The sequence below is a fragment of the Heloderma suspectum genome, chromosome 4 (assembly GCF_057233095.1).
Source record: "Heloderma suspectum isolate Gila_16-S chromosome 4, 16-S_ref, whole genome shotgun sequence".
NCBI lineage: Eukaryota > Metazoa > Chordata > Lepidosauria > Squamata > Helodermatidae > Heloderma > Heloderma suspectum.
This window is the reverse complement of record NC_139461.1, coordinates 116,032,674-116,054,674: the sequence shown is the minus strand read 5'-3', so window position 1 is coordinate 116,054,674 and position 22,001 is coordinate 116,032,674. Positions and strand designations below refer to the sequence as shown.

At 46.0% G+C, this 22,001-nt stretch overlaps 1 protein-coding gene and 1 long non-coding RNA gene across 5 annotated transcripts in view; one reads left to right on the top strand and one right to left on the bottom strand.

Moving 5' to 3' along the window:
- The window catches only part of LOC146347338 (uncharacterized), a 55,434-nt gene that overhangs the window by 22,427 nt on the left and 11,006 nt on the right, over positions 1–22,001 (bottom strand). The window lies entirely within an intron of this gene.
- LOC146347339 (serpin B10-like) overlaps positions 1,537–22,001 on the top strand; it is a 23,099-nt gene continuing 2,634 nt past the window's right edge. The window contains exons 1-7 of one of the 3 annotated variants that reach the window (XM_084850491.1): positions 1,556–1,611; positions 1,808–1,864; positions 8,928–9,104; positions 9,878–9,922; positions 10,796–10,924; positions 19,425–19,542; positions 20,746–20,888. In XM_084850491.1, the coding sequence (XP_084706617.1) occupies positions 8,937–9,104; positions 9,878–9,922; positions 10,796–10,924; positions 19,425–19,542; positions 20,746–20,888 (603 nt within the window). In that variant the 5' untranslated portion in view covers positions 1,556–1,611; positions 1,808–1,864; positions 8,928–8,936. Of the gene's footprint in view, positions 1,612–1,807; positions 1,865–2,148; positions 2,237–8,927; positions 9,105–9,877; positions 9,923–10,795; positions 10,925–19,424; positions 19,543–20,745; positions 20,889–22,001 lie in introns of those variants that run through there. The other 2 variants (XM_084850490.1, XM_084850492.1) reach the window with 2 other exon arrangements.

Genomic DNA, 22,001 nt, shown 5'->3' with positions numbered 1-22,001 from the left:
AACCATCAACACTTCCATCTTTCCATTATATTAGCTTGCACTCATCCAGTCCATTCATTACTGCACCCATGTTCTCAGTTCCTTGCTACCATGAAACTAGAAGACAGGGGGTGATGGAAATAGATCCCTGGAGGACCCCTCCTGTAGTGTGTCATCATGTAGATATTAAACATGAGGGACAAGATGGACCTTCTCATGCAACTAGCTGTGTACGATAGAAGCTTTTGACATTCTTTAAATGCAGCTACAGATGTCAGACAAATCTGCAATGAATTCAAATGACATTGGATTTCTATGAATTCCACAGCAGACGGGCTTTTTCCGAGTCACATGGATTCTGCAGACTGTTGTTTATTTAAAAAAAAAAACTTGGGGGGGATTTGCACTAATGCACATTTGCACACTTGCACTAATGCACATTTGCAAACAGGAATGACATTCTTGTACATCCCTTAAAAAAATCCAAATCCATCAGTGAGCGTACAGTGAAATGGAAGATGCCTGACAATCCACAAAACACAGGCAAGGTGATTTAACAAAATTGGTACATCCCTAACTGCAGCTTTATTTTCTTTTTTTTGAGTTGTATGCACAAGGAAAGCAGCAGTTTCTCATGTAGAAGCTGTTTCCATATGAAGAAGAGGATCTAGGTTCATATCTTTTAAAAGGATGTTATTTCAAGGTTCTTGCACCCTTCCTTGAGCAGTAAAATGGTCCAGGGTCAGCCTTGCAGCACTGAATTCCTTGTAGAGCAGGCTTCTTCAACCTGATGCCCTTCAGTTTCCATCAGTCTGAGCCATCATGGCCAATGGTTAGGAATGCTGGGAGTTGTAGTCCAAAACCTTGAGAGGGCACCACATTGGGGAAGGTTGATATAGATAGTTAAGCTGCAGCCCAGATTTTCCATGATGAAGCTGGAGAGTGTCACTTCACTTTGCTACATGCCAGCCTCCCAGTTATTTTTAAAAATTAAAATCCTAAAACTAAAAATCAGGAGGTCCAGGGAGCTTGGCAGGCACCAAGAGAGGTGTGCTCGGGCACCACATTGGAATCCCCAAGCTTACACTAATCATTGGCCATTAGAGCTATTTATCAGGACCCTTTTGTCCACCTCTACAAAGAGGCATGCATTTTTCATAAACAAAGAGCATGTTTTTTCAACAGTACTGATAGAATCCCAAGTCATTCCGATGATACCATTTATTGAACCAAGCAATGGCAAGCAAGCGTTGAATTGCAGCAACCCCTTTTTCAGGCAGCAAAGAATAATTCTGTGTGACTCAAACACTTGCTATCCTACCTCCACAGCTCATCCAACAACAAGTGTCATCTGAAAAATACCAGAGACTGTTCCTTCTCTTTTGGGCTGCCATAGTAGCTGTTCTTGCAGCTATATTAAAATATAGTTTAGCATTTCAAATCCTTTTAAATAATATAGCTGACAGCCCTTAAATTTTGCAACAGACTGTAGAGATAGAGGATGGGCAGGATGTTGTTGACATGAAGGATATAAATAAGGGGAAGTATGGGCTGCTTGATATTTCTACAGAATTATTTCTTCACAAAAGTATGCAGACTGACTAAGGAAACATCTTAATCTAGCAGCTCCAGGTACTGTAAAATATCAGGCATGTATAACTTATCTGACTGCAAGTTGATGAGATGACAAGAAAGCTGTCTATTAAGCATGAGAAGACAAAGTTACATATGGCAGACATTGCTTATTAGTCTTAGAAAGAGCAGGGTTTAATTTATTAAATGAAAATGTACCAATGAATGGCATCAAGATTTTAATTTCTTTGTCAAGGTATCACTGGAAAGTGTACAGGATGCCTAGGATGCCTTGGGCATTATACATAGAAAGGTATGGTATACATTTAACAAATACATAATACATAGGGGGTGGGTGGAAGCTTCTGAATTTCTACAACTATGGCTTGTAATGCAGAAATGATAGTACTAACGGACACAGATCTATACCACAGATCTGTGGGCCTTTCTTTTCCTTAACTGCTTCAGGATATGTTTCAAATGAGACGTAGCTATAAATGTTGTTGTTGATAATGATGGTGATCATCATCATCATCATCATCTAAACTGTTTTAATTCTCTTTCCCTTTACACAGGGTAACCTGAGAACTGTAGTTCTATGAGAGAGGCCAGGGTTATCTTCAGATAATTTTCAGCACCCTCCACAGACTACAATTCCTAGGATTCTTTACAGGAAACCACAAAAGTTAGTACCGATACAAGTTTGTAATGCAGATACACCCTAAAAGTACAGACATCTTGTCCTCCATTGCACCTGGTCACCCTAGGTGAGGGGTGCACAACCTGTGGCCCCTGGCTTTGGGTTGTGCAGCCCCACACACATTTCTCCACAGCCCAGCTGATGCGGGAGCAGGGAACCCCTGCTATTAGCAGTACTGGGAAAGAGGGAAAGGGGCTTGCTTCAGGAGGGGCAGGGCTCAGCAGGAAAACTCAGATATCTAAACTTTAAATGTCTTTAAATTGCTCTTCGATCACATAAAAACAGGTTTCCCTGCTTATCCTTGAGAAAAGCGCTTTCCCCTCTCTCCCAGACTAGTACTGTTCATAGCAGGGGTTCCTCTCTGTTGCTCCCTGCAGCCCTACTGATCAGCTGGGCTGTGGGGAAAAGTGGACAGGGCTGCACAACCCTAAGCCAGGTGTGGCAGATCAAGCAAATCTTTCACATTTGCATGATCTTACCCCTGCTGCTCGATTAGGAAATTCCATAATTAAATGCCTCCAAGAGAATTCTGGGATTAAAGATGGGATCCCAGTGCCTAATATCAGCCAGTATGGGCTTCTGACCTGAGTAATTAAAATGTCTTAGCTCTGAGGTTTGCCAGATGGACCAGGCAATTAGAAATAGATCCTTTTATTGTTTAGATAGGAATCCAGATAAGGAAGTGTCAATGTCAAATTTAGGTTTACGACTTTCAATTAGTGGAGTCCTGTAAAGTCATTAGGTCAAATGGGCCATCAGATAAGCAAGGAAGAGGCCTCACTAGAGACCATAAATATGTAAGAAAAACAAGCTCACAAGACAGGATGATATCAAGTGAATAGGTTTGTGCCAAAAACATACCTGTAACATGTCAAATAAAGTTAATATGTTTGGATAAGTATGTTGGTATGCACATTAATCTCGATAAGAAACTTCAACATTCGATACTGTTATTTAGACATATGAAGATTTAGAGTAGAAAGGTTATCTTTGGAATTCTTGGATAAGAAATATAAGCGGTAGTAAAAATAGTTTAGGCATATTTTATAGGATCCAAAAAGCATATAAAGGAGACTCAGAACGTGCAACAGGGGAAGCTATCCTTTAGGATCAGCTTTCCCCAACGTGTTGTCAAGGGCTCCTTTGAGGCCTCTCTCAGTCTAATCCAGTAGCCAAGTCCAGACACAGACAAAGGGATTCCTTTCAAAGCTTTATTCTTCTTTTACAACTTAACAACTCTACTGTTTGCAACTAGATCTGAGCAGCACAGTACCTATGCCCTAAGTTGGAACAGTTGGTCCCCGTTTGAAAGGGAATTACTGGCAGACCCCTGAACTTAAGGACTAGGGAGAGTCCCTCCCCTTTTCCCTTGGATCCTCTGGGCGCAGCCGTTGTTTGCGCGCCAACCGGGCACTGCGCCTCCTTTCCGCGCCCTCCATCTGGTGCCGCTCTCTGCGTCTGCGTCGCGCGTCCACCAAGTCTGCTACCCACACTCTGTCACTCCCTGGACTGCTATCTAAGCTAAGAATGCTGGTGGGAGGAATCTCCGTCAGCTGTGGGCCCTGGGAAAGAGGAGCGTGCTCCTCTCTCAGGAGCGACTGCTCTTCCTCAGAATCAGAACTACTCTGGGATTCTATGGGCTCAGTGTCCACCCTGACATCATCCCCGCTCCCATGAGGCCCCCCCTCCTGCTCCTCCCCTGGGGCCCCGGGCTTGTGGGGGTACAGCTGGTGGAAGCGCCTCAGCAGCAACGGAGCATGCACATTTTCTGCGGGTTCCCAGGATCGCTCATCAGGCCCGTACCCCTTCCAGTCCACCAGATATTGCAAGCGGCCACGAGAAAGGCGGGAGTCCAGAATCTCCGTGATCTCAAACTCCTCCTCCCCCTCCACCAGCACTGGCAGTGGGGGGGAGCCGACTGAGCGATGAGGGTCGCCAGAAACCAGGGGGGACAGCAAGGACCGATGAAAAACAGGATGGATCTTCATGGAGGGGGGGAGAGCCAGGCGAAAAGCAACAGAGTTAATCTGGGCCATAACCTGGAAAGGCCCCATGCGGCGAGGCACGAGCTTCCTTGCAGGCGAGTGAGAGGGGAGGTATTGGGTGGACAACCAAACCCAGTCCCCCGGTTGCAGAGACGGACCCGGCTGGCGCCGCTGGTCTACAGAGGCCTTGTAGGCTGTCTTGGCTTGCTCGAGGGAGTCCCGTAAGAGGTGGTGTACCGCTCGCAACTCCTCTAAAAAGTCCTGGGCCGCTGGCACTGAAGAGGGAGCTAGGGTGGACAGGAAGGCCTTGGGGTGGTAACCAAAATTGGCAAAAAATGGAGTTTGGCGGGTGGAAGCATGGCAGGCATTGTTATAAGCAAATTCTGCGAGAGGCAGCAAGGAAAACCAGTCATCTTGCTGGTAATTGACATAACAGCGCAGATATTGCTCCAGAGTCGCATTGGTGCGCTCGGTCTGACCGTCCGTCTGTGGATGGTGGGCGGAGGAAAGACGGAGCGTCACATGGAGCAATGCCAGTAGCTCCCTCCAGAAATGGGCAGTGAATTGGGCCCCCCTATCGGAAATGAGACCCTCGGGCCATCCGTGGAGGCGGAAAACATGCGCTACGAATAGCTCTGCCGTCTCCCTGGCTGTGGGCAACCCAGAGCAGGGGATGAAATGGGCCATCTTAGAAAACAAATCCACCACCACCAGAATAGTGGTCTTACCGTGTGAGGGAGGCAAGTCAGTGATGAAGTCAAGGGAGAGCAGTTTCCAAGGTCCTGAGGGGGTAGGCAGTGGGTGAAGCAAGCCTGTGGGCTTGCCTGAGGGGGCCTTTGCCCGCTGGCAGGTTGGGCAGGAGGCGACATAGGACTTGACGTCTTGACACACACAAGGCCACCAAAAATCCCTCGTCACTCCATGCAGGGTCTTGGTGACGCCAAAATGCCCAGCTGTGGGGGAGTCGTGGCACTGATGGAGGACCCTCCTGCGGAGGGGTCTAGAAGGCACATAGACCTGGCCGGAATGGTAAAGCAGGCCTCCTCGCAAAGAGAAGGGGGTAGAGTGGGGGGGGGGCAGAGGCTAGCCCCAATTCCTCCACCTTTGTGCGAACAAAAGCATCCTGAGCCTGTGCAGAGAGAAGGAGCTCCTCCCAAGAATGAGGGACCGCAGCTGCCGCCAGGCCTTGGGGGGGAAGCCGGTCCACCTCCTTCTTGTCAAACACATCCTGAAAAGCTGCATACTTCTCTGGGGGGATGATGGTAGCTGAGGGACTGCCAGAAGCAGAGAAGGAGGTGGGGGAAAGGGTTAATGCCTGGGCTGGGACTGGCACCTCCTCCGTGAGGCAATGCTCCCGGCAGTAGGGAGATGCAAACTCCACTTGCCAAAGCCCCCAAGAAATCTGAGGGTTGTGCTTAGAGAGCCAGGAAAAACCCAGCACGACTGGGTAGAAGGGAACCTTAGCTAAGTGAAATTGAATCTGTTCAATGTGGGACTGGGTGCTCAGAGTGAGCGGAACTGTAATACTGGTCACCTCACCCGAAGAGAGAGGACGCCCATCAATGGTCTGCACTGCGAAGGGAGCAGGAAGGGGCAGGGTAGGAATCCTGTGGAAGAGGGCGAAGTTCTCATCCATGAAACTAGTCGTAGCCCCCGAGTCCACTAAAGCTAAGGCCTCCACCCCACCCCGCTGTGAGGAGCGGAGGTGAACATGCAACAGCAGATGGGAGGGGGGGGTTGGGGAAGGCACCCACCCGGAGGGGAGCTGACCCCCACACTGGAGGCCCCCAACAAGCTTGGGGGGCAGTCTAGTCAAGCCTGGGGACGAGGAGGAGGAGGAGGGGGAAGGAGAGGAGGAGGAGGCAGTGGAGCCGTGGATTTAACTTGGCAGGTCTTGGCGAAATGCCCCAGGTTTCCACATCGAAAACATCGGTGCTCAGCTCGACGGCACTCAAGTTCCTCTGGCGGCAGTGAGGCTCGGGTAGCCCCCAGCTGCATCGGGGTCTCCTCCACCCCCAGCGCCGGAGCAGGGGGTGGGGGAGGAGGCAGGAAACATGGGGGAATGGGAGGAGGGAAATCCCAGCCCCCGGCGCCCCGCCGGGTCTGCCGGTGCCCCTCCAGCCGACTATCTATCTGAAGGCAGGTCTGGATGAGCTCCTCCAAAGTAGGCAGGCTGGGCGTGCGCGCCAGCTCATCTAAGATCTCGTCGTTTAAACCATCCAAAAACTGAGCCAGTAGCACGGCATCATTCCATTGTAAATCCTGCATCAGCAAGCGAAAGGTTGTCGCGTAGCTGGAAATTGAGTCCTTGCCCTGCCGGAGGTGGCGAATCTCCCGAGAAGCCATCTGCGTGCGCAGGGGGTCACCGAAAAAACATGCCATGGCTGTCATGAAACCTTGATAGTCCCCGAGCAGGGGGTCATTAGCGAGCAGGAGTCCCAAAGCCCATTTAGCTGCCATGCCTGACAGTAGGTTAATGATGAAACCCACACGAACCTGTTCCGTTTGGAAATCCTCAGGTCTAAGACGCATGTACAGCTCTGACTGGGCCCTGAAAATCTGAAAAAGTCCTTTCTCACCAGAAAACTTCTCTGGCAACGCCACCGGGCACTTGCGGCATGGGGGAATTGGAGGTGGGGGGTGTTGAAACGCTGCCTGTAGATTCTGCACAGCAGCTGTCAGTTGAGCCATCTGAACACGGAGCATCTGGTTCTCTTGCACCAGAGCTTGCACCGCTGGGTTCTCGGCACCCTCCATAAGGCAATAGGAGAAGAGAGAGAGAGAGGAAAGAAAAAAAAAGAGGAACGGGGACCAAGCTGTCAAGGGCTCCTTGGAGGCCTCTCTCAGTCTAATCCAGTAGCCAAGTCCAGACACAGACAAAGGGATTCCTTTCAAAGCTTTATTCTTCTTTTACAACTTAACAACTCTACAGGTAGCAACTAGATCTGAGCAGCAGAGTACCTATGCCCTAAGTTGAAACAGTTGGTCCCTGTTTGAAAGGGAATTACTGGCAGACCCCTGAACTTAAGGACTAGGGAGAGTTCCTCCCCTTTTCCCTTGGATCCTCTGGGCGCAGCCGTTGTTTGCGCGCCAACCGGGCACTGCGCCTCCTTTCCGCGCCCTCCATCTGGTGCCGCTCTCTGCGTCCGCGTCGCACATCCACCAAGTCTGCCATCTGCGCTTGGTCACTCCCTGGACTGCTTTCTAATCTAGGAATGCTGGTGGGAGGAATCTCCGTCAGCTGTGGGCCCAGGGAAAGAGGAGCGCGCTCCTCTCCCAGGAGCGACTGCTCTTCCTCAGAATCAGAACTACTCTGGGATTCTATGGGCTCAGTGTCTACCCTGACACGTGTTGCCTGTAGAATCAACCTGGTAAGCTTGATACTGATTATCGTTGAGAACTAGAAAATGTACATAACTCTGCTTAGAAGCCTTGTTTAAGAATGATGTTAGATGTTTTAATGTGTTTGAATTTATGCATGCATAAGCTCTTGTATTTAGTACTGTTATGCTAATACTTTGAAGTAAAAAACAAAATCTTATCTGAGTGTTTCTTAAGAACTAGAATTCAGTATTACCTATGTCTGAGTGACGCACTGAACTGGCCCTAGATGGTATCTGGTTGTAAGGGGAATTTGACTGTATACAATGTAGTGACAATATAGTTTGAGAGAACCTCTGAACCAGGGCATTCATGCCACACAGGGGCCTCATGCCATACTACAAAGTGCTTTTGAAAATTCCCTCAGTCTCAAATTCAATTTATCAAGTGACTTGAAGGTTGCTCCCATTCAAGAAATGCAAACCCAAAATCCCCTTGAGCTGATGGAACCAACCACAAGATTTGCTGGATCTTGCCAGCAGCATCTACATGATGGCTTCTCCATGCTGTAGCTGTAATGGATAGCACCACTCACTTACCATATGGATTGTCCATACTGTGTGGAGAGTCTCCAATGCTAATACAGAGGTTGCTGGTGGCTGCTGATATATATTACACAGTATCACTAAACGTATTCTTATTAATGTCAAGAATTCTAACACAAAGCAAAGCAAAAATCGGGAAATTCCTTCAGAACCTCCTCAGTGGCATCTTAACGTGCAGGACTATGATTCTGCATGTTGAATGACAAGATATATTGCTCTCCTCTGAACGTTATCTTAGCAAATTGCCAGCACAATTCATACAGCTTCATTGGGGCTGAAATTCTAGACAAGATTATCATGAAGCAAGTCCCATTGAACCAAGCTGAATTTTCTTCCCTGTTTCTTCCCTATGTTAACATGCATAGGAAGACTGCAATACAATACATATTTGTGTGGGAGCAAGCCTGTTGAACTCAGTGGGACTTATTTCTGAGTGAACATAGTTAGGACTGTGCTGCTATTTATGTACATGTAAATCCCCCCAATGTTGTATAATCTAAGAAATATTCACTCAGCAGTGTGCCCCATCGAGTTTAATGGGTTTACTCGCTTATAAGTGTGCTGTGCAGCTTCAATGGGAAATCTACTATTTTTTGGAAATGATTGTTAATGAGTCAACTGCATTAATCCACCTATAAGGGGGGAGGCATGGAGACAATAGTCTGAAAGCTAAAATTGACACTGTGGAAGAAGAGAAAATGACATGACACTGGCCACTGTTCTTTCAGAAATGTTAACATAATCCTGTCTGTCATATTTTCAAAGGTTTGAGCAATGGACTCCCTCTCAGTAGCCAATGGCAACTTTGCCTTGGAGCTGTTCAAAAAGCTGAATGAGTCATCTCAAGGGAAAAATATTTTATTTTCTCCCTTGAGTATCTCAACTGGTCTGGCCATGGTCTTCATAGGAGCAAGAAATAGGACTGCTACCCAGATAGCTGAGGTAGGTTCTTCAATTTGGCTATGATTATCGCTGCACATTTCAATCTTGCACCTAGTTCATAGATATAATACAAGAATGTGCTAACTACTCTTGCATAAGACATCCTTAAATAGCCTGTGGGCTTCCTACAGGCAGCTGGTTGGCCACTGTGTGAACAGAATGCTGGACTAGATGGACCTTGGTCTGATCTAGCATGGCTCTTCTTATGTTCTTAGCATGTCATGTAAATAAAGGGGGAAACATGGGTAATGGAAAAGTCCAATGATCAACATGCCATTTATTTATTATTGTTATTATTAGTAGCAGTATATTGGGTTAGATCTAGGGTCTGCCTTCCATGGGCAGAAGGGCTCTGCTTACAGAAGGTGCCTCCACCTGATTTTCAGGGTTCCCCGAGCTCCTCCCCCTGCCCTACAGCTCACCCCATTCAGCAGGATCCTTCAACATTTTAAGGGGGCTGGAGTAGCTACCCTGGGGAGGATGGCGTGAGGAAGTCCACTTCAGCCAGCCCAGTTGGATGCAGTTACATCTGGATCTAATGTTATAATCAACATGCATGTATGAACTGGCCCAAGGAAGCATAGCTATAAGCTATACTTTTAGTGAGAGGCTTCTGGTTTGAAGGCAAGATGCCTTAAATATTTGCTTAGTTAGCATTTTTAGTGAATCATTATCTTGAATGCTGAGAAAGTATTTTAAAAAAAATCCTATTTCAGTTACTGGATCACCAACCATTATCTTGATAGTTATTATCTTCACAACTCTATTTGCAGGTGCTTCATTTCGATACAATAAAAGAAACTGAACATTCTTCACAGGTAATATAACCTTATACCAGGGCAAAAAAGGCAGGTAGAATATAGTATTATTGGCATACAGAAAAAGCAATCCGAAACATGGCTATTTGGAATCCTCTTGTCTTCAATGTGATTTACTTGCAAGGCTGCAATGCTACACAAACTTACAAGAAAGGCAGAGCTTGAACTGAATGGGAGTTACTTCTTAGTAGACATGCTTGGGATCCTGTCCTGTTGCATGTATGTACACTTAGAAGTATATTCTTAGAAAATGAAGGCCATCTTAAGCCATTTATATCGAGTAAGCCTATGTTTCTAGGTAATATTACCCTAAATTAAAAATAATGTAATGCATATATCTTTCTCAGAACAGAAAATGTAAGTTCCTGACCAGATTAGTAGCAGTCACAAATCTGATTCAATTTGCCAAACTCTGCTGAAAATTTAACTTGACTTATAAGAACCAGCCCTTAGCTGAACTAAGCTATGTTGGTTAAACTAGGACCAAGACAGATTAACTTGATAACCATTTCTGGACTGCTGATGATCCTGAAGTGTTTGGGAAGCTACTCCTTGATCAGCAACAGCAAAGAGCTTCTTGTTCTGCTTGCTTCCCCCAAGACTAGCAAAATGGCTGTCTGATGATCTTTGATTCCTGCTTTGTACAATAGCTGGATTGGTCTGTATAGGGGGAAAAGTCTGAGAATCACTGCCCTAAATTAAACCCATGCATTCTAATGTGTCATGGCAACAAATGAGTTCCCCCTTGCAACTTTTTTCAACTGTACTAATGCTAAAAAGTGCTCCCCTCTATACATATGTGCACAAACACACACACACACATACTAAAATGCAACTGAGATTTTGATACACAACCAATGTTTCCCTGTAAAGGATGGCAAAGGTGAAATCATCCACAGCGAGTTCCAGAAATTGATCTCTGAAATCAACCAACCCAGGAATGCCTACTTGCTTAAAACTGCAAACAGACTCTACGGAGAAAAAACTTTCAATTTTGTTGATGTAAGTAGAGTATCTGTACCACGCTGTAATGTTTGGTTTGAAAAGCCTAATGCAGGTCTAACCTCAAAGATTACAGAGGGAGAAATCCTTTCTGTGGGGTCATAGGATAGTTCAGATTCCCGGACCCAATGTTGGAGACAGCACGCCGACCTCGGAGCCAGGAACCTGAGCTCCCTGCCCCCTCCCCCTCACAGCTTGCCCAGAGAGAACCAGGCCAGCTGTCCTTCTGAGTTTGTAAAGGCGACCTCAGAGAGGAGGGAAAGGGGTTGTGCCAATGGGCAGGGAGGAGAGGGGACTGGGGAGGCTGACTTATGTCATATCCTCAGACCTCTCCAGCCTCCTTCTCTCCTGCTCCACAGAGCTCCAGCTAGATGGGCGAAAAAGCCCATCTAGCCAAAATACAGAGTGGGAGGAGCATGGAGGCGAAGATCTCACTCCTTCTACTCTGCTCCACTCTTCCCACTCTGCATTGGATGGCTGGAAGCCACCGGGTTCGGAGGCTTACAGCTATCCTGATAGGATTGCACCCTAAATGTTGTACTGATTAGATCATACGGAGCTAAGTAGAACTGAAATTGTTTTATGCAATGACTTATGCAATAATACTGAGCTGGAGGATGAACATTGGCACCTTGTGGCCCTCCAGATGTTGTTGGACTGCAACTTTTGTCATGCCTCATCATGCTGGCTTGGACCAATGGGAATTGCAGTCCAACATCTGGAGGGCCACAAGTTGGATACAGCTCCACAAATCTCTGAAAATTATGTTTGTGGTTCGCATTTTTACTACATTTACAAAAAAAAAACCTGGAATGTAAGTTCACAAAAGTGATCATTACTTGTATTATTTTTAGATTGTTAAAAACTAAAACTGAAATAAAATAGAAGTGTGCAGGGGCGGGGGAGACAAGACACATTAGAGAGAAAAGGAACGGGAAGTGAAAGTCAGGAACTAGGAAAGTCAACTAGGAAAAGTCAGGGCAAATAGATATGTTTTCAAGATATGCCTTGAATGTAATCACAGAAGATAATCAGAAGAAGATAATCAGAAGTTGGAAAGATATTCCAGGCTAAGGAGATGTAACAGAAAGGGACACAGGCAAGAAAACAAGAGAGAGTAGCCTTAGGTTTAACTCTGATGGTACAATTCTATACACATCGACTCAGAAGTAAGTCCCATTTAATTCAATGGGGCTTACACAGAGGGAAGTGAGTAATTGCAGCCTAAAACTGATAACGATTGAACAAAGGTTCCAAGCAGGAGCATGCTGAGAAAGAAAAGTGGGGTGGGTACCAACCTCAGGCCAGTGCCTGCTACAGGTTTGAAGGGCCCTCGGCAAAGGGCCCTCTAGTATGCCCCTTCCTGTGTCAGTGAACCTCCACTTGTTTCCCTGCCAGCAACAATAGGCACTTGGGTCCAGCAGCCACCATTCTAACTTCCCACAATGCCCCCAATAAAGCATAATTCCAGGACACTGTGGGAAACCAAAATGGCAGCTCCTGGACCAAGTCACTTTTTCCAAGGTGGAATTCAGAGCAGGCATCTGTGGTGGGTGTTTTGGGGGTGTTGAGGCCCTGGCAGCTGCGTAAGCAGGGTGTATACTGATGTTGGACCTGCCTATAGCATTTGTATCTATCTCTCTGCATGCTCCTGTAAGTAATTTATCACCTGAAGAAAACAACAACCAACTTCTGCAAAGTTTCCCTACCTGGTTCATGTTCTTGAAGCTGGATCCTTAATTGCATGTGACTATTTGGCTGTGCAAGGGTTTGTAAGGTGTTATTCCTTTTTGGTAGGCATTATTTCATATGAGTATAGTTCATGAAACACCGAAGACAGACAGTTGAAGTCTCTTAGAATCGGGATATTAATTAAACCATTAAGCTATTTGAAATGTGTTATGGAAAGACAGGTTGCTTACCTGTAACTGTAGTTCTTTGAGTGGTCATCTGTGCATTCACACATATGGGCTCTGAGCCTGTGTTCATTCAGGAAACTTTTAAAGCTGAGCAGCATTTTGGTGGGAACCCCTCGCCCGCTGTTCTACTGTACCTACTCCAGCAGGTTCCTACCTTTCCCCTCAGTTCCTTAAGGCCACAAAAGTTAACCTCAAGTTCGAGGAGAATACACCTCGGTACCAACACATACACAGACGTTGACACTGAACTGGGGATGGTGGTGGGTTGTGTGAATGCACAGGTGACCACTCGAAGTACTACAGTTACATGTAAGCAACCTGTCTTCTTTGTGGTCTCTGTGCATCACACATATGGGTGATTAGCAAGCTCACTTACTGGAGGTGGGCAGGTGTCTTATTTCAGGACTGATGAAATCTGCCGAAGGCACAGTCCGATCAAGCTCAAACATCCAGTTTTTGCACCTAATAAAGGTAGAGGGCTTAGACCAAGTGGCCGCTTTGCACAGGACCACTAAAGGCACTCCCCTAGTAAGGGCAGTAGATGTCGCTCCCCACCCCCTGCCCATGTTGAATGCGCTCAGATTCGAGGCAGGAGATCCATCCCAGAGACCTGGTACTAATTTTATAGTCTGTATTTTTATAGTCTGCAGGATGCTAGTCTTTGGGAGGATATGGGCAAACCTTGGCTCGATCCTCCGTAACATAAGAACAGACTTTGTGACTTACAGAAACGTACAGTCCTTGATTTATAGAAGGCTAGAGCCCTTCATACGTCCAAAGTATGAAGTTTCTTTTCCAAGTCTGACGTAGGGGAAGGAAAGAAAGCAGGGAGGACAACCAGTTGGTTTACGTGGAGCTCAGAAAACACCTCGGAAAAGGAAGGTTATGTCTGGCCTGAGCACCACTTTTTCCTTGAGGAAAATGGTATACGGTGAATCTATGTGCAAGACAAAGAGTTCACTTGCCCTCTGTGAGGTCGTAACCACTACCAGAAAGGCAACCTTCCGGGAAAGCAGTCTCAAATCCACAGTAGCAAGAGGCTCGAAATGGGGGCAACATCAGTCTCTGAAGCACTAACAACAAGTCCCATTGAGGAATCAAGTCCCTTATTGCGGGTGGGGGGCTAAGTTTCAAAGTCCCCATAAGAACTGCTTACATAAATGAGTGAAAACTGAAAGACCCTGAAGAGATCCTCTTATTGCAGATATAGCTGAATAATGGAAGGATATTTCAGTCCTTTGATATACAAGTGTTGAAGAAAATGTGAAATGTCCGTGATCAAACAACTGTCTGGATCACAATTATTTTCAGCCACAAACTTTTTGCATGCTGCCCACTTGGTAGCATAGAAGCAACGCGTAGACGGCTTTCTCGCTGCATCTAACACTGCCTGCACTTTAGTTGGTATCAAAAGAAAACATCTCATCAGTACCAAATCCTCCATGCTGTGAGTTTCAAAATCTGGAGATTGGGGTACCCGATTCAACCTCAGTTCTGACAAGTCAGATCATCTAACTGCGGAAGCTGAAGATAGTCTCTGTTGGTTAAGTTCAACAGGATCTTGAACCAAGGTTGCCTCAGCCACCAAGGTGCAATCGGGATGCAATTGGCCATATCCTCTCCTTTCTGATTTTCTCAATCACTTTTGCCAGAAGAGGAAATGGAGGAAATTGATAAAAGAGAATTCAATTCCACTCTAGAAGAAAGGCACCTCTGCAAGAACGTCTACTCATCCCTGCTCTGGAGCAAAACTTTCTGCAGACTGAGCTTTCCAGAGTAGCAAAGAGAACTATGGATGGTGGTCCCCACTTCTGGAAGATCGCATCAGAATCTTCCTAGACAGTTGCCACTCATGTGACAACTAATGAAGGCGACAGAGAGAGTCCACTAGGATGTTTTCTGTTCCATTGATTGTAAAGCCATTAGATTAATGCCCCTCAGTACAGACCAGTTGTAAATGCCTAGCATCAGATGAATGAGGCTGGAGGAATGTGTGCCTTCTAGCTTGTTTAGGTACCATAACACTGTTGTGTTGTCTGTCGGGATTTGAATGTGCCTGTGTGCCACATGTTTCGAATGCACAAAGTGGAATCCAAACCACTAGTAACTCTGGATAGTTTATATTATAAGTTCTCTCTGCTGTGGACCACAGGCCCTGTGAGCCCCCCAACCTATGAAAGATGTGTCTGTTGTCAGCACTCGGGATGGGTATGAAAGAGCAAATGGCATCCTCAGAGTCAGATTTGCAGGGTCTGTCCACCAAGTCAGAGTGTGAGCAATATGTTCTGGTATTCTTAGTCGGGTCTGAAACATGTTGTCCACATTACTGAACACATGAATGAACCAATTTTGTAGTGGTCTCATTTGGAGTCGAGCCCATGCCACCCCGATACTGTCGCCGCCATATATAGCCCAACAAGTATTGGATGGTGTGTGCTGTGGTGTGATGTTCTTGATATAGAGATGTGGCCAGGTTGACCAAGTCTCTTGCACAGTTTGGAGGAAGGTATGCACAGTCAGACTTGGAACTGAGTATAGCTCCTATGAACTGCACCATTTGGGTAGGGGTGACTCGAGATTTTTCCTCATTGATTCTGAGTACCAGAGCTTCGAGGAGATTGAGGACAACTATGACAGCACGAGACACAGCTTCCTTTGAGGTGTCGACCAGGAGCCAATTGTCCAAGTACGGATAGATTTCTATGCCCTTGATGCATAGGTCAGTGCAGACCACCGTGATACATTTTGTGAATACGCATGGGGCTGTCGATAACCTGAAGGGCAGTACCTTGAACTGGAAGACCTGTAGACTGATGGCGAAGTGAAGAAATTTGCTGAAGGACTCCTTAATGGCAATGTGGGAATAAGCATCCTTGAGATCAACTGTGGCAAACCAGGAACGCTTTCAAAGAAGCAGTAGGATTGTAGCTAGCATAGTCATCCTGAACTTTTTTGGGGTGATGAACTTGTTCAAGTCTCAAAGATCCAAAATGGGCTGAAGACCCCCATCCTGTTTGGGCACAGTGAAATATCTTGATAAGAAGCCATCCATGCTCTTTATCAGAGGCACTCATTGAATAGCTCCTTTTTCCACAAGGGTTTTTGTTTCTTCCTGGAGCACTTTTGATGGTGGTATGATCCATACTGAACCCAACAGGGGGAGAGTATCAAAGTCTATCTTGTAACCCCGGCAAACAACGGCCTGTACTCATTGGTCTGATGTTAGTGTTGTCCAAGTCAGATAAAAATTCCTCAGGAGGTCTCCGAAGATTAGGGGGGGAGGAGTGATGCAGAGGGGAAGAGTGTCCAAGTCAAAGACAACAATTAGAAATGCCATCCGCCTTTACTTTCTGTTGGTACTTAGTGTTGGGGCAGCTCTTTCTCTGTTGTTGCTGAGATTGGTACCATGGAGTATGGTCCCCAGACTGCCTGGGGATACAAGGTTGTTGTTGTCAGTACCAACGACAAGGTCAGTACAATAGATGCTGCTGTGTTGTAGCTGAACGATACCCATTTTGTGAGCAGTTGTTCTGGCTTTCTGAACTGAATCCATCTGTTAATCAGTTTTGGGATTAAATAATCCTTCAACATCCAAGAGCAGATCCTCTATTCTAGACGTGGCCTCTGGGATCAGGCCAGCAGAACGCAGGCAAGCATGTTGCCTTAGGGTGATGGAACTTTGCATTAGAGTTGGCTTGGTGGAGAGCTGTATTGATCTGCTGCCAAGATAATTTCGTTGCCTCAGTGTGAAATGTTCTGGCCAGTCCCCTCTGATCCTCTGGGAGGTAAGCACAGAAGGAGTCCATTTTCTTTAGGGATGTCAGAGAATTTCGCCACGGATCTCGGTGAGGCTGAATGCCAGGGCATTCGGCCCCCTGAAATCCGTGGCGGAATGAAGCCCCTCGCCCCACCACCCCACGAAAGGCGCGTGAAATGGGACACTTACCTGGTGCCGTTTGTGCTGCTTTGCTTTTCCATTCATTTCCCTATTTTTGCCATGATAGACTATGTAAATACTTACGTAGCCTATCACGGCTAACACAGGGATGCCATTTGTGTCCCTGCGGAGGCTGTGATAGGCTACATAAATATTTACATAGCCTATCACGGCAAAAAAAGGGAACGCAAATGGCAGCCGCTGTAGCCGCCACAATTTGTGTCCGCAGGCTCCACGCGGCGCCTGTGAATGGACCCAGCTGGCTCCGCTCCGCAGCAAATTAGGATTTTGGGGGGAGATGCGGAGTGCCTCCCCCTCACCGCGAATCATCCCGTCGAAAAGGTAAGTGACTTTCGTACATCCCAAATTTTCTTCCAAGGGAACAGCTGGTACCAGGCCATCATGGCCTTGTAATTTGAGACTCCAAGCCCCAAAGATGCTGAGGAGTAAAGGGATGGCCTATAAGATCCAACCTACAGACTTGTTGATGGGCGAGGCATGAGTTTTCTGTGAGCGGCCCTGTGCAGACTCCACAATGATGGAATTGGGTCTTGGGTGTGCAAAAAGAAAGCTGGCATCTTTCTCTTGGACCTGATATATGGACTCCAATCTCTTAGAGGATGGGGCCATGGAGGATGGTGTCTTCCAAGTCTGCATTACAGTCTGTAGGAGAGTTGGAAGATTGAAACAGAATGGCCACAGGGCTCGACATCTCTGTAGTAATGGCATCAAAGACTGGATCATGAAGCTGTTCAGTGGGTTGCTGTACTTCAGTTCCTAAAGACTGTGCCATCTGGAGCACTTGGTTGGAGAAATGCCCCATGTCCTCTGAGGGCGAGGCTCTATCTTTGGTACCAGTGTCGTCGTCGTCCAGGGAAGATATGGAAGGAAGAATGGAGCAGTAGGAGAAGGAATCCAACTAGTAATCCTCTCCTGATTCAGGCAAATGTGGTGCCTGTGTTGGTGCTCCATCCTGAGGCCCATGAGGCAGTACTGGAGGGGGCAGGGCAGGACAGTCTGGATGAGCCCCCCATGGTGCCATTGAAGTAGTACGGAGTGGCACTGGAGGAGGAGGCAGAAAAACATCTTGAGCCGCTGGATGTGGTACAGAAATGAATGGAAAAGGAGTATATGATGGGGGGTCACTCCTAAGTAATGAGAATGATCGAAAAAGAGGTCTCAACCTCTTCAAAGCCTCCAATCCTCATCCTGCCAAGATCTGCAGGAAGATGACAACCAGTCAGAATAATGATCACATTCATAAACGAGATAAATCAGATTTATCACAATCATGTTGTCCACATCAATAAGTTGGTTGGTACAGATCCTGAGACCGGTACTGAGAAGTCAGATCTCTCTCTTGGGGTGAAAACTGTGGTTGGTACCGAGGAGACTGCAAATGTGTGTCTCAACGAGTTGGAACTGGAGACCTGGGTCTACGATCTTGCTCCGCTGAAGCTGGTCGAGGTGGAAGGGGTGGTGTGTCTCCAAGTTCCCCTTCAGACGCAGTTGAGACCAGTTCGAGGATGACTATATCAGGAGGAGTAACAGTCCCTGAATGGATGGGTGAATTCAGGAGAGATGGTGGAGGTGGCATACCACTCTCCTTCTCAGGGTGAGAAAGTTCCTTGGACACCTATTTCTTAGCTGGTGCCTCCATGGAAGGTTTGGCACATCTAGCCTTCTTCGAGATTTTTTTTGCTGCCAAGAGGGCTAAAGATCTGCCAGTCATTGGTGGATCTGATCTGCCCGCCTCCAGTACAGATGCGGGGGGGGGATTTGGGGCTGTAGAAACCATCCCTTAGCGCTTGTCAAAGGAGCCTGCTCACGGAGACTCTGAGCTTTCGGCTTATCTACCACCTCAGGGGCCCTTTGCCAAAGGATTGCCTTCAGCCAGTCTGCTCTATTTTTGCATGCCTACTTGGAGAAAGACTGGCAATGGTGGCAAGTGTCTGTGACATGGGACTCACCCAAACAAATCAGGCAGAGCGAGGGACCGTCTGAAGAAGGTACTTTACTGCCGCAAGCAGTACACTTTCTGAATGGGGACTTTGGGGCCATAGGCCTCCGAAATGCCACCGCTGCTGGTGGAAAAAACAATCTTCCCTCCTCTCTCTCTTTTAAAAACAAACAAAAAACAGAAAAGATGAAGGAAAAGTTGAAGACAAGAAGAAAATACAGCAAAACTGGTGAAGAAAAACACTCAACACTAGCTGAAACGGTCAGAAGAAGCTCCCAATGAGGTAACCGTTAAGGCGGTCAAGAAGGAAAGGTGGGAACCCTCTGGAGGATGTAAAGTAGGACAGCGGGGGAGGGGTTCCCGCCAAAACGCTGCTCAGCTTTAGAAGTTTCCCAAATGAACACAGGCCCAGAGCCATATGTGTGATGCCAGAGGCCATGAAGAAAAATGTATAATAATTTAGAAGAACTGATAAATTAAGAAATGAAATTGCACTGTGGGGTGAATCAGAAACATGCCAAATTTAGAAATAGGAAAACTGTACTTTCTCCAGGCACTGATGTCAGCTCCAATAAGAGGTTGTTGTTAGAGCCATGGGACCCCCAAAATTGCATTGCAGGATCAGCCCATATGGTTTGATTGTGTGGGTGTAAATATATATAATCTTACCCTTGTACTTTTCAGGAATATCTGCAGCTTGCTAAGAAATATTATCATGCGGAGCCACAAGCGGTTGATTTTTTGAGGGCTGCTGAACAAGTAAGAGGCCAGATCAACTCTTGGGTTGAAGGACAAACAGACAGTAAGTCCATTCAGTCAGTCAGTTCAGGCTCAACCTTTTTATTTTCTGTGGACCACTTAGAATTGTTGTGAGTCTTGGACTATTTAATACATTTTCCTTGGTCTACAAATCAAATACTGTTTTAATAACATCTTTTTTATTCTGTGCCAGGTCAGCATCATTGTCAAAACCAGCATTGTACTATGAAGATCATGATCCCTAGGCCAGACCACTAAGGGCTAAAACAGGCATTGCTTTACATTCATATCTAGCAGCTACATCATTTTTTCATTCTTACTGTAGGGTAAACTGCCCCTTAACTGATAAATGGTTAGAGAAAAATGGGTAGATTGCACCAGTGCCATGAAAATTATGGGCCCTTGGACAGGACCTTCCTAGTCTGTACCAGTTTGATAATCCAGCCCTGGTCAAAACACCCTTGATTTCTGTGCAGAGCCAGGAACAGATATTCTTGACTGTACTGTAACTTTTCCACAGGTCAGTTATGGATCCCCTGAACAGAGCTTGCAGATCACAGTTTGAGAATCTGTGTCATAAACAATGAGAGAGATGGATAAACAGCTTTAAAGCCACTCCAACATTTACAAAAAATATTGGTATCTAACAAGCGATGAAAGCCATAATATATCAGGCCCAGTCTTTGGATTCTGCCAATGCTTAATTTCTAAAGAGAAATGCATTGTATGCCTGTATGGGAAAATATGTAATTCCAATGTAAGGTGTGAAGTCATTTTTGAATAACCTACAGTTCAGTTTGTTTTCCTGAGTTTTGAGGGGAGTGGGAAGAATGGTGCGCTGGGTATAATGTGCTGTCCATACCTACTAAAATCTGGAAATGTGTATGGTCTCTTTGTTTCTCATTGTAGCAGCTTAATAACTGGTTCACTAGATGCTATTTGCTTTTACAGTCCCAAGTGATGTCCCTAGAGGTAAATTAGCTGGCTAGTGTTTGGGTCTGGAACAAGCAATAGCCAAGAAATGCTTTCCCGTCCCAGCATATGGAGCCCCAAGCCTGTAGGAGGCGATCCAGGGCATTTTTGGTTTAAAATGAGCCCTAGAGAGCAGCTCTTAGGAGGGAGCCCTAGGCTTGATGGACCAATAATCTAAGTAGAAGGCAGCTCCTATAAAGCCATTTATTATTTATACTGCTGCACTGGAATACCAATACTTATATACTAATAATAGCCTTCTCTTTTCCAAAAGACAGCATTAAGAATCTGTTGCCTGAAGGTGCTGTTGATTCCCAGACTGCATTGGTCCTAATAAATGCCATTTACTTCAAAGGCAAGTGGGAGCAAAAATTTCCGAAAGAAAATACTACTGAGAAGCCTTTTAGACTGAGCAAGGTATGTGCATGTTAATTTTTTTAAACTGTGTATTTCTTTTATACGGACCTAGTTCACTGACATTAATGCATTGCAGAAATTATTAGTAACTGCACATAATCTTCAAAAACATGTTAAAAGGACAACCCCTAAATCAGTTTCACACATGAGATTTAAGATGGTGGTGGTGGTGGTGGTGGTGGTGGTTTTGTTTTTGTTTTTCTTGGCTGCAAGCTGACCTCTTGCAAAGCTAATCTTTAATTTGCCAAACAACTATGGCAATGAACTCTGCTAATCTGGCAAGGCAAGTCTTGTAAAGTCGGTCTTAATTACAACTATTTGTGATGGACCTTTGGTAAACATGTTGCAATAACATTGTAAATTAAAGTATCCAGAAGAAAAGCAAACTATAAGGAAATAAATAGGATTAAACCATAGAAGAAATGAACATCAGCTGCTAATATAGTTTGCTATTAAAAGAACTACCTGCTCAACTTGCAGCCCTGATGTCATCGATTTTACTACACTCTTACTGGCCCCCTCTGAATTAATATGCAGCTGCATATTGGACTGCACTTGTTCAGATAAGACTGTCTCTGGGGGCTCCTTCACATGGAGCTTTTATCCTTCTATTGACATTGCTCACTCACGGAAGTTTGCGGGCTCTTTACATGACGCTGGGAACCTCCAGGGCATCTCCTGCACTAAATGCCCTTTGTTCCATTTTTAAATAGATCGTAGATAATGAGCTATCAAATTACCCCCTTGTATTCCACTTCAGTTTCCTCTGTCAAAAGAGTTAAAGCGGCAAGAAGAGGAGCAAGATCAATGAAAGATAAAGGAAGACTCAGATACAGGGAGAAGGAGGAGGAAAGGGGAGGGGGGGAAAGGAAGTGCATGTAAAGGGAGTCAGTTGTGATCCTGAATTTAAAACAGAAGCAGAAAGCCCCGTTTTAAATGCAGGATTTTAGCCTGGTGTAGAGATGCCCTGGGTTTTCAGTGCCCCCTGGAGAGGAGGTAGAGTTCCTACCTTGCTCCCATTCTCATCACAGGCTCCAAAGGTCACACCAGGAACAATGTGCAAGCTTTGGATCCCTATTCTTTCACATTTGGGTCTGTTTGAGAGATAAAAGC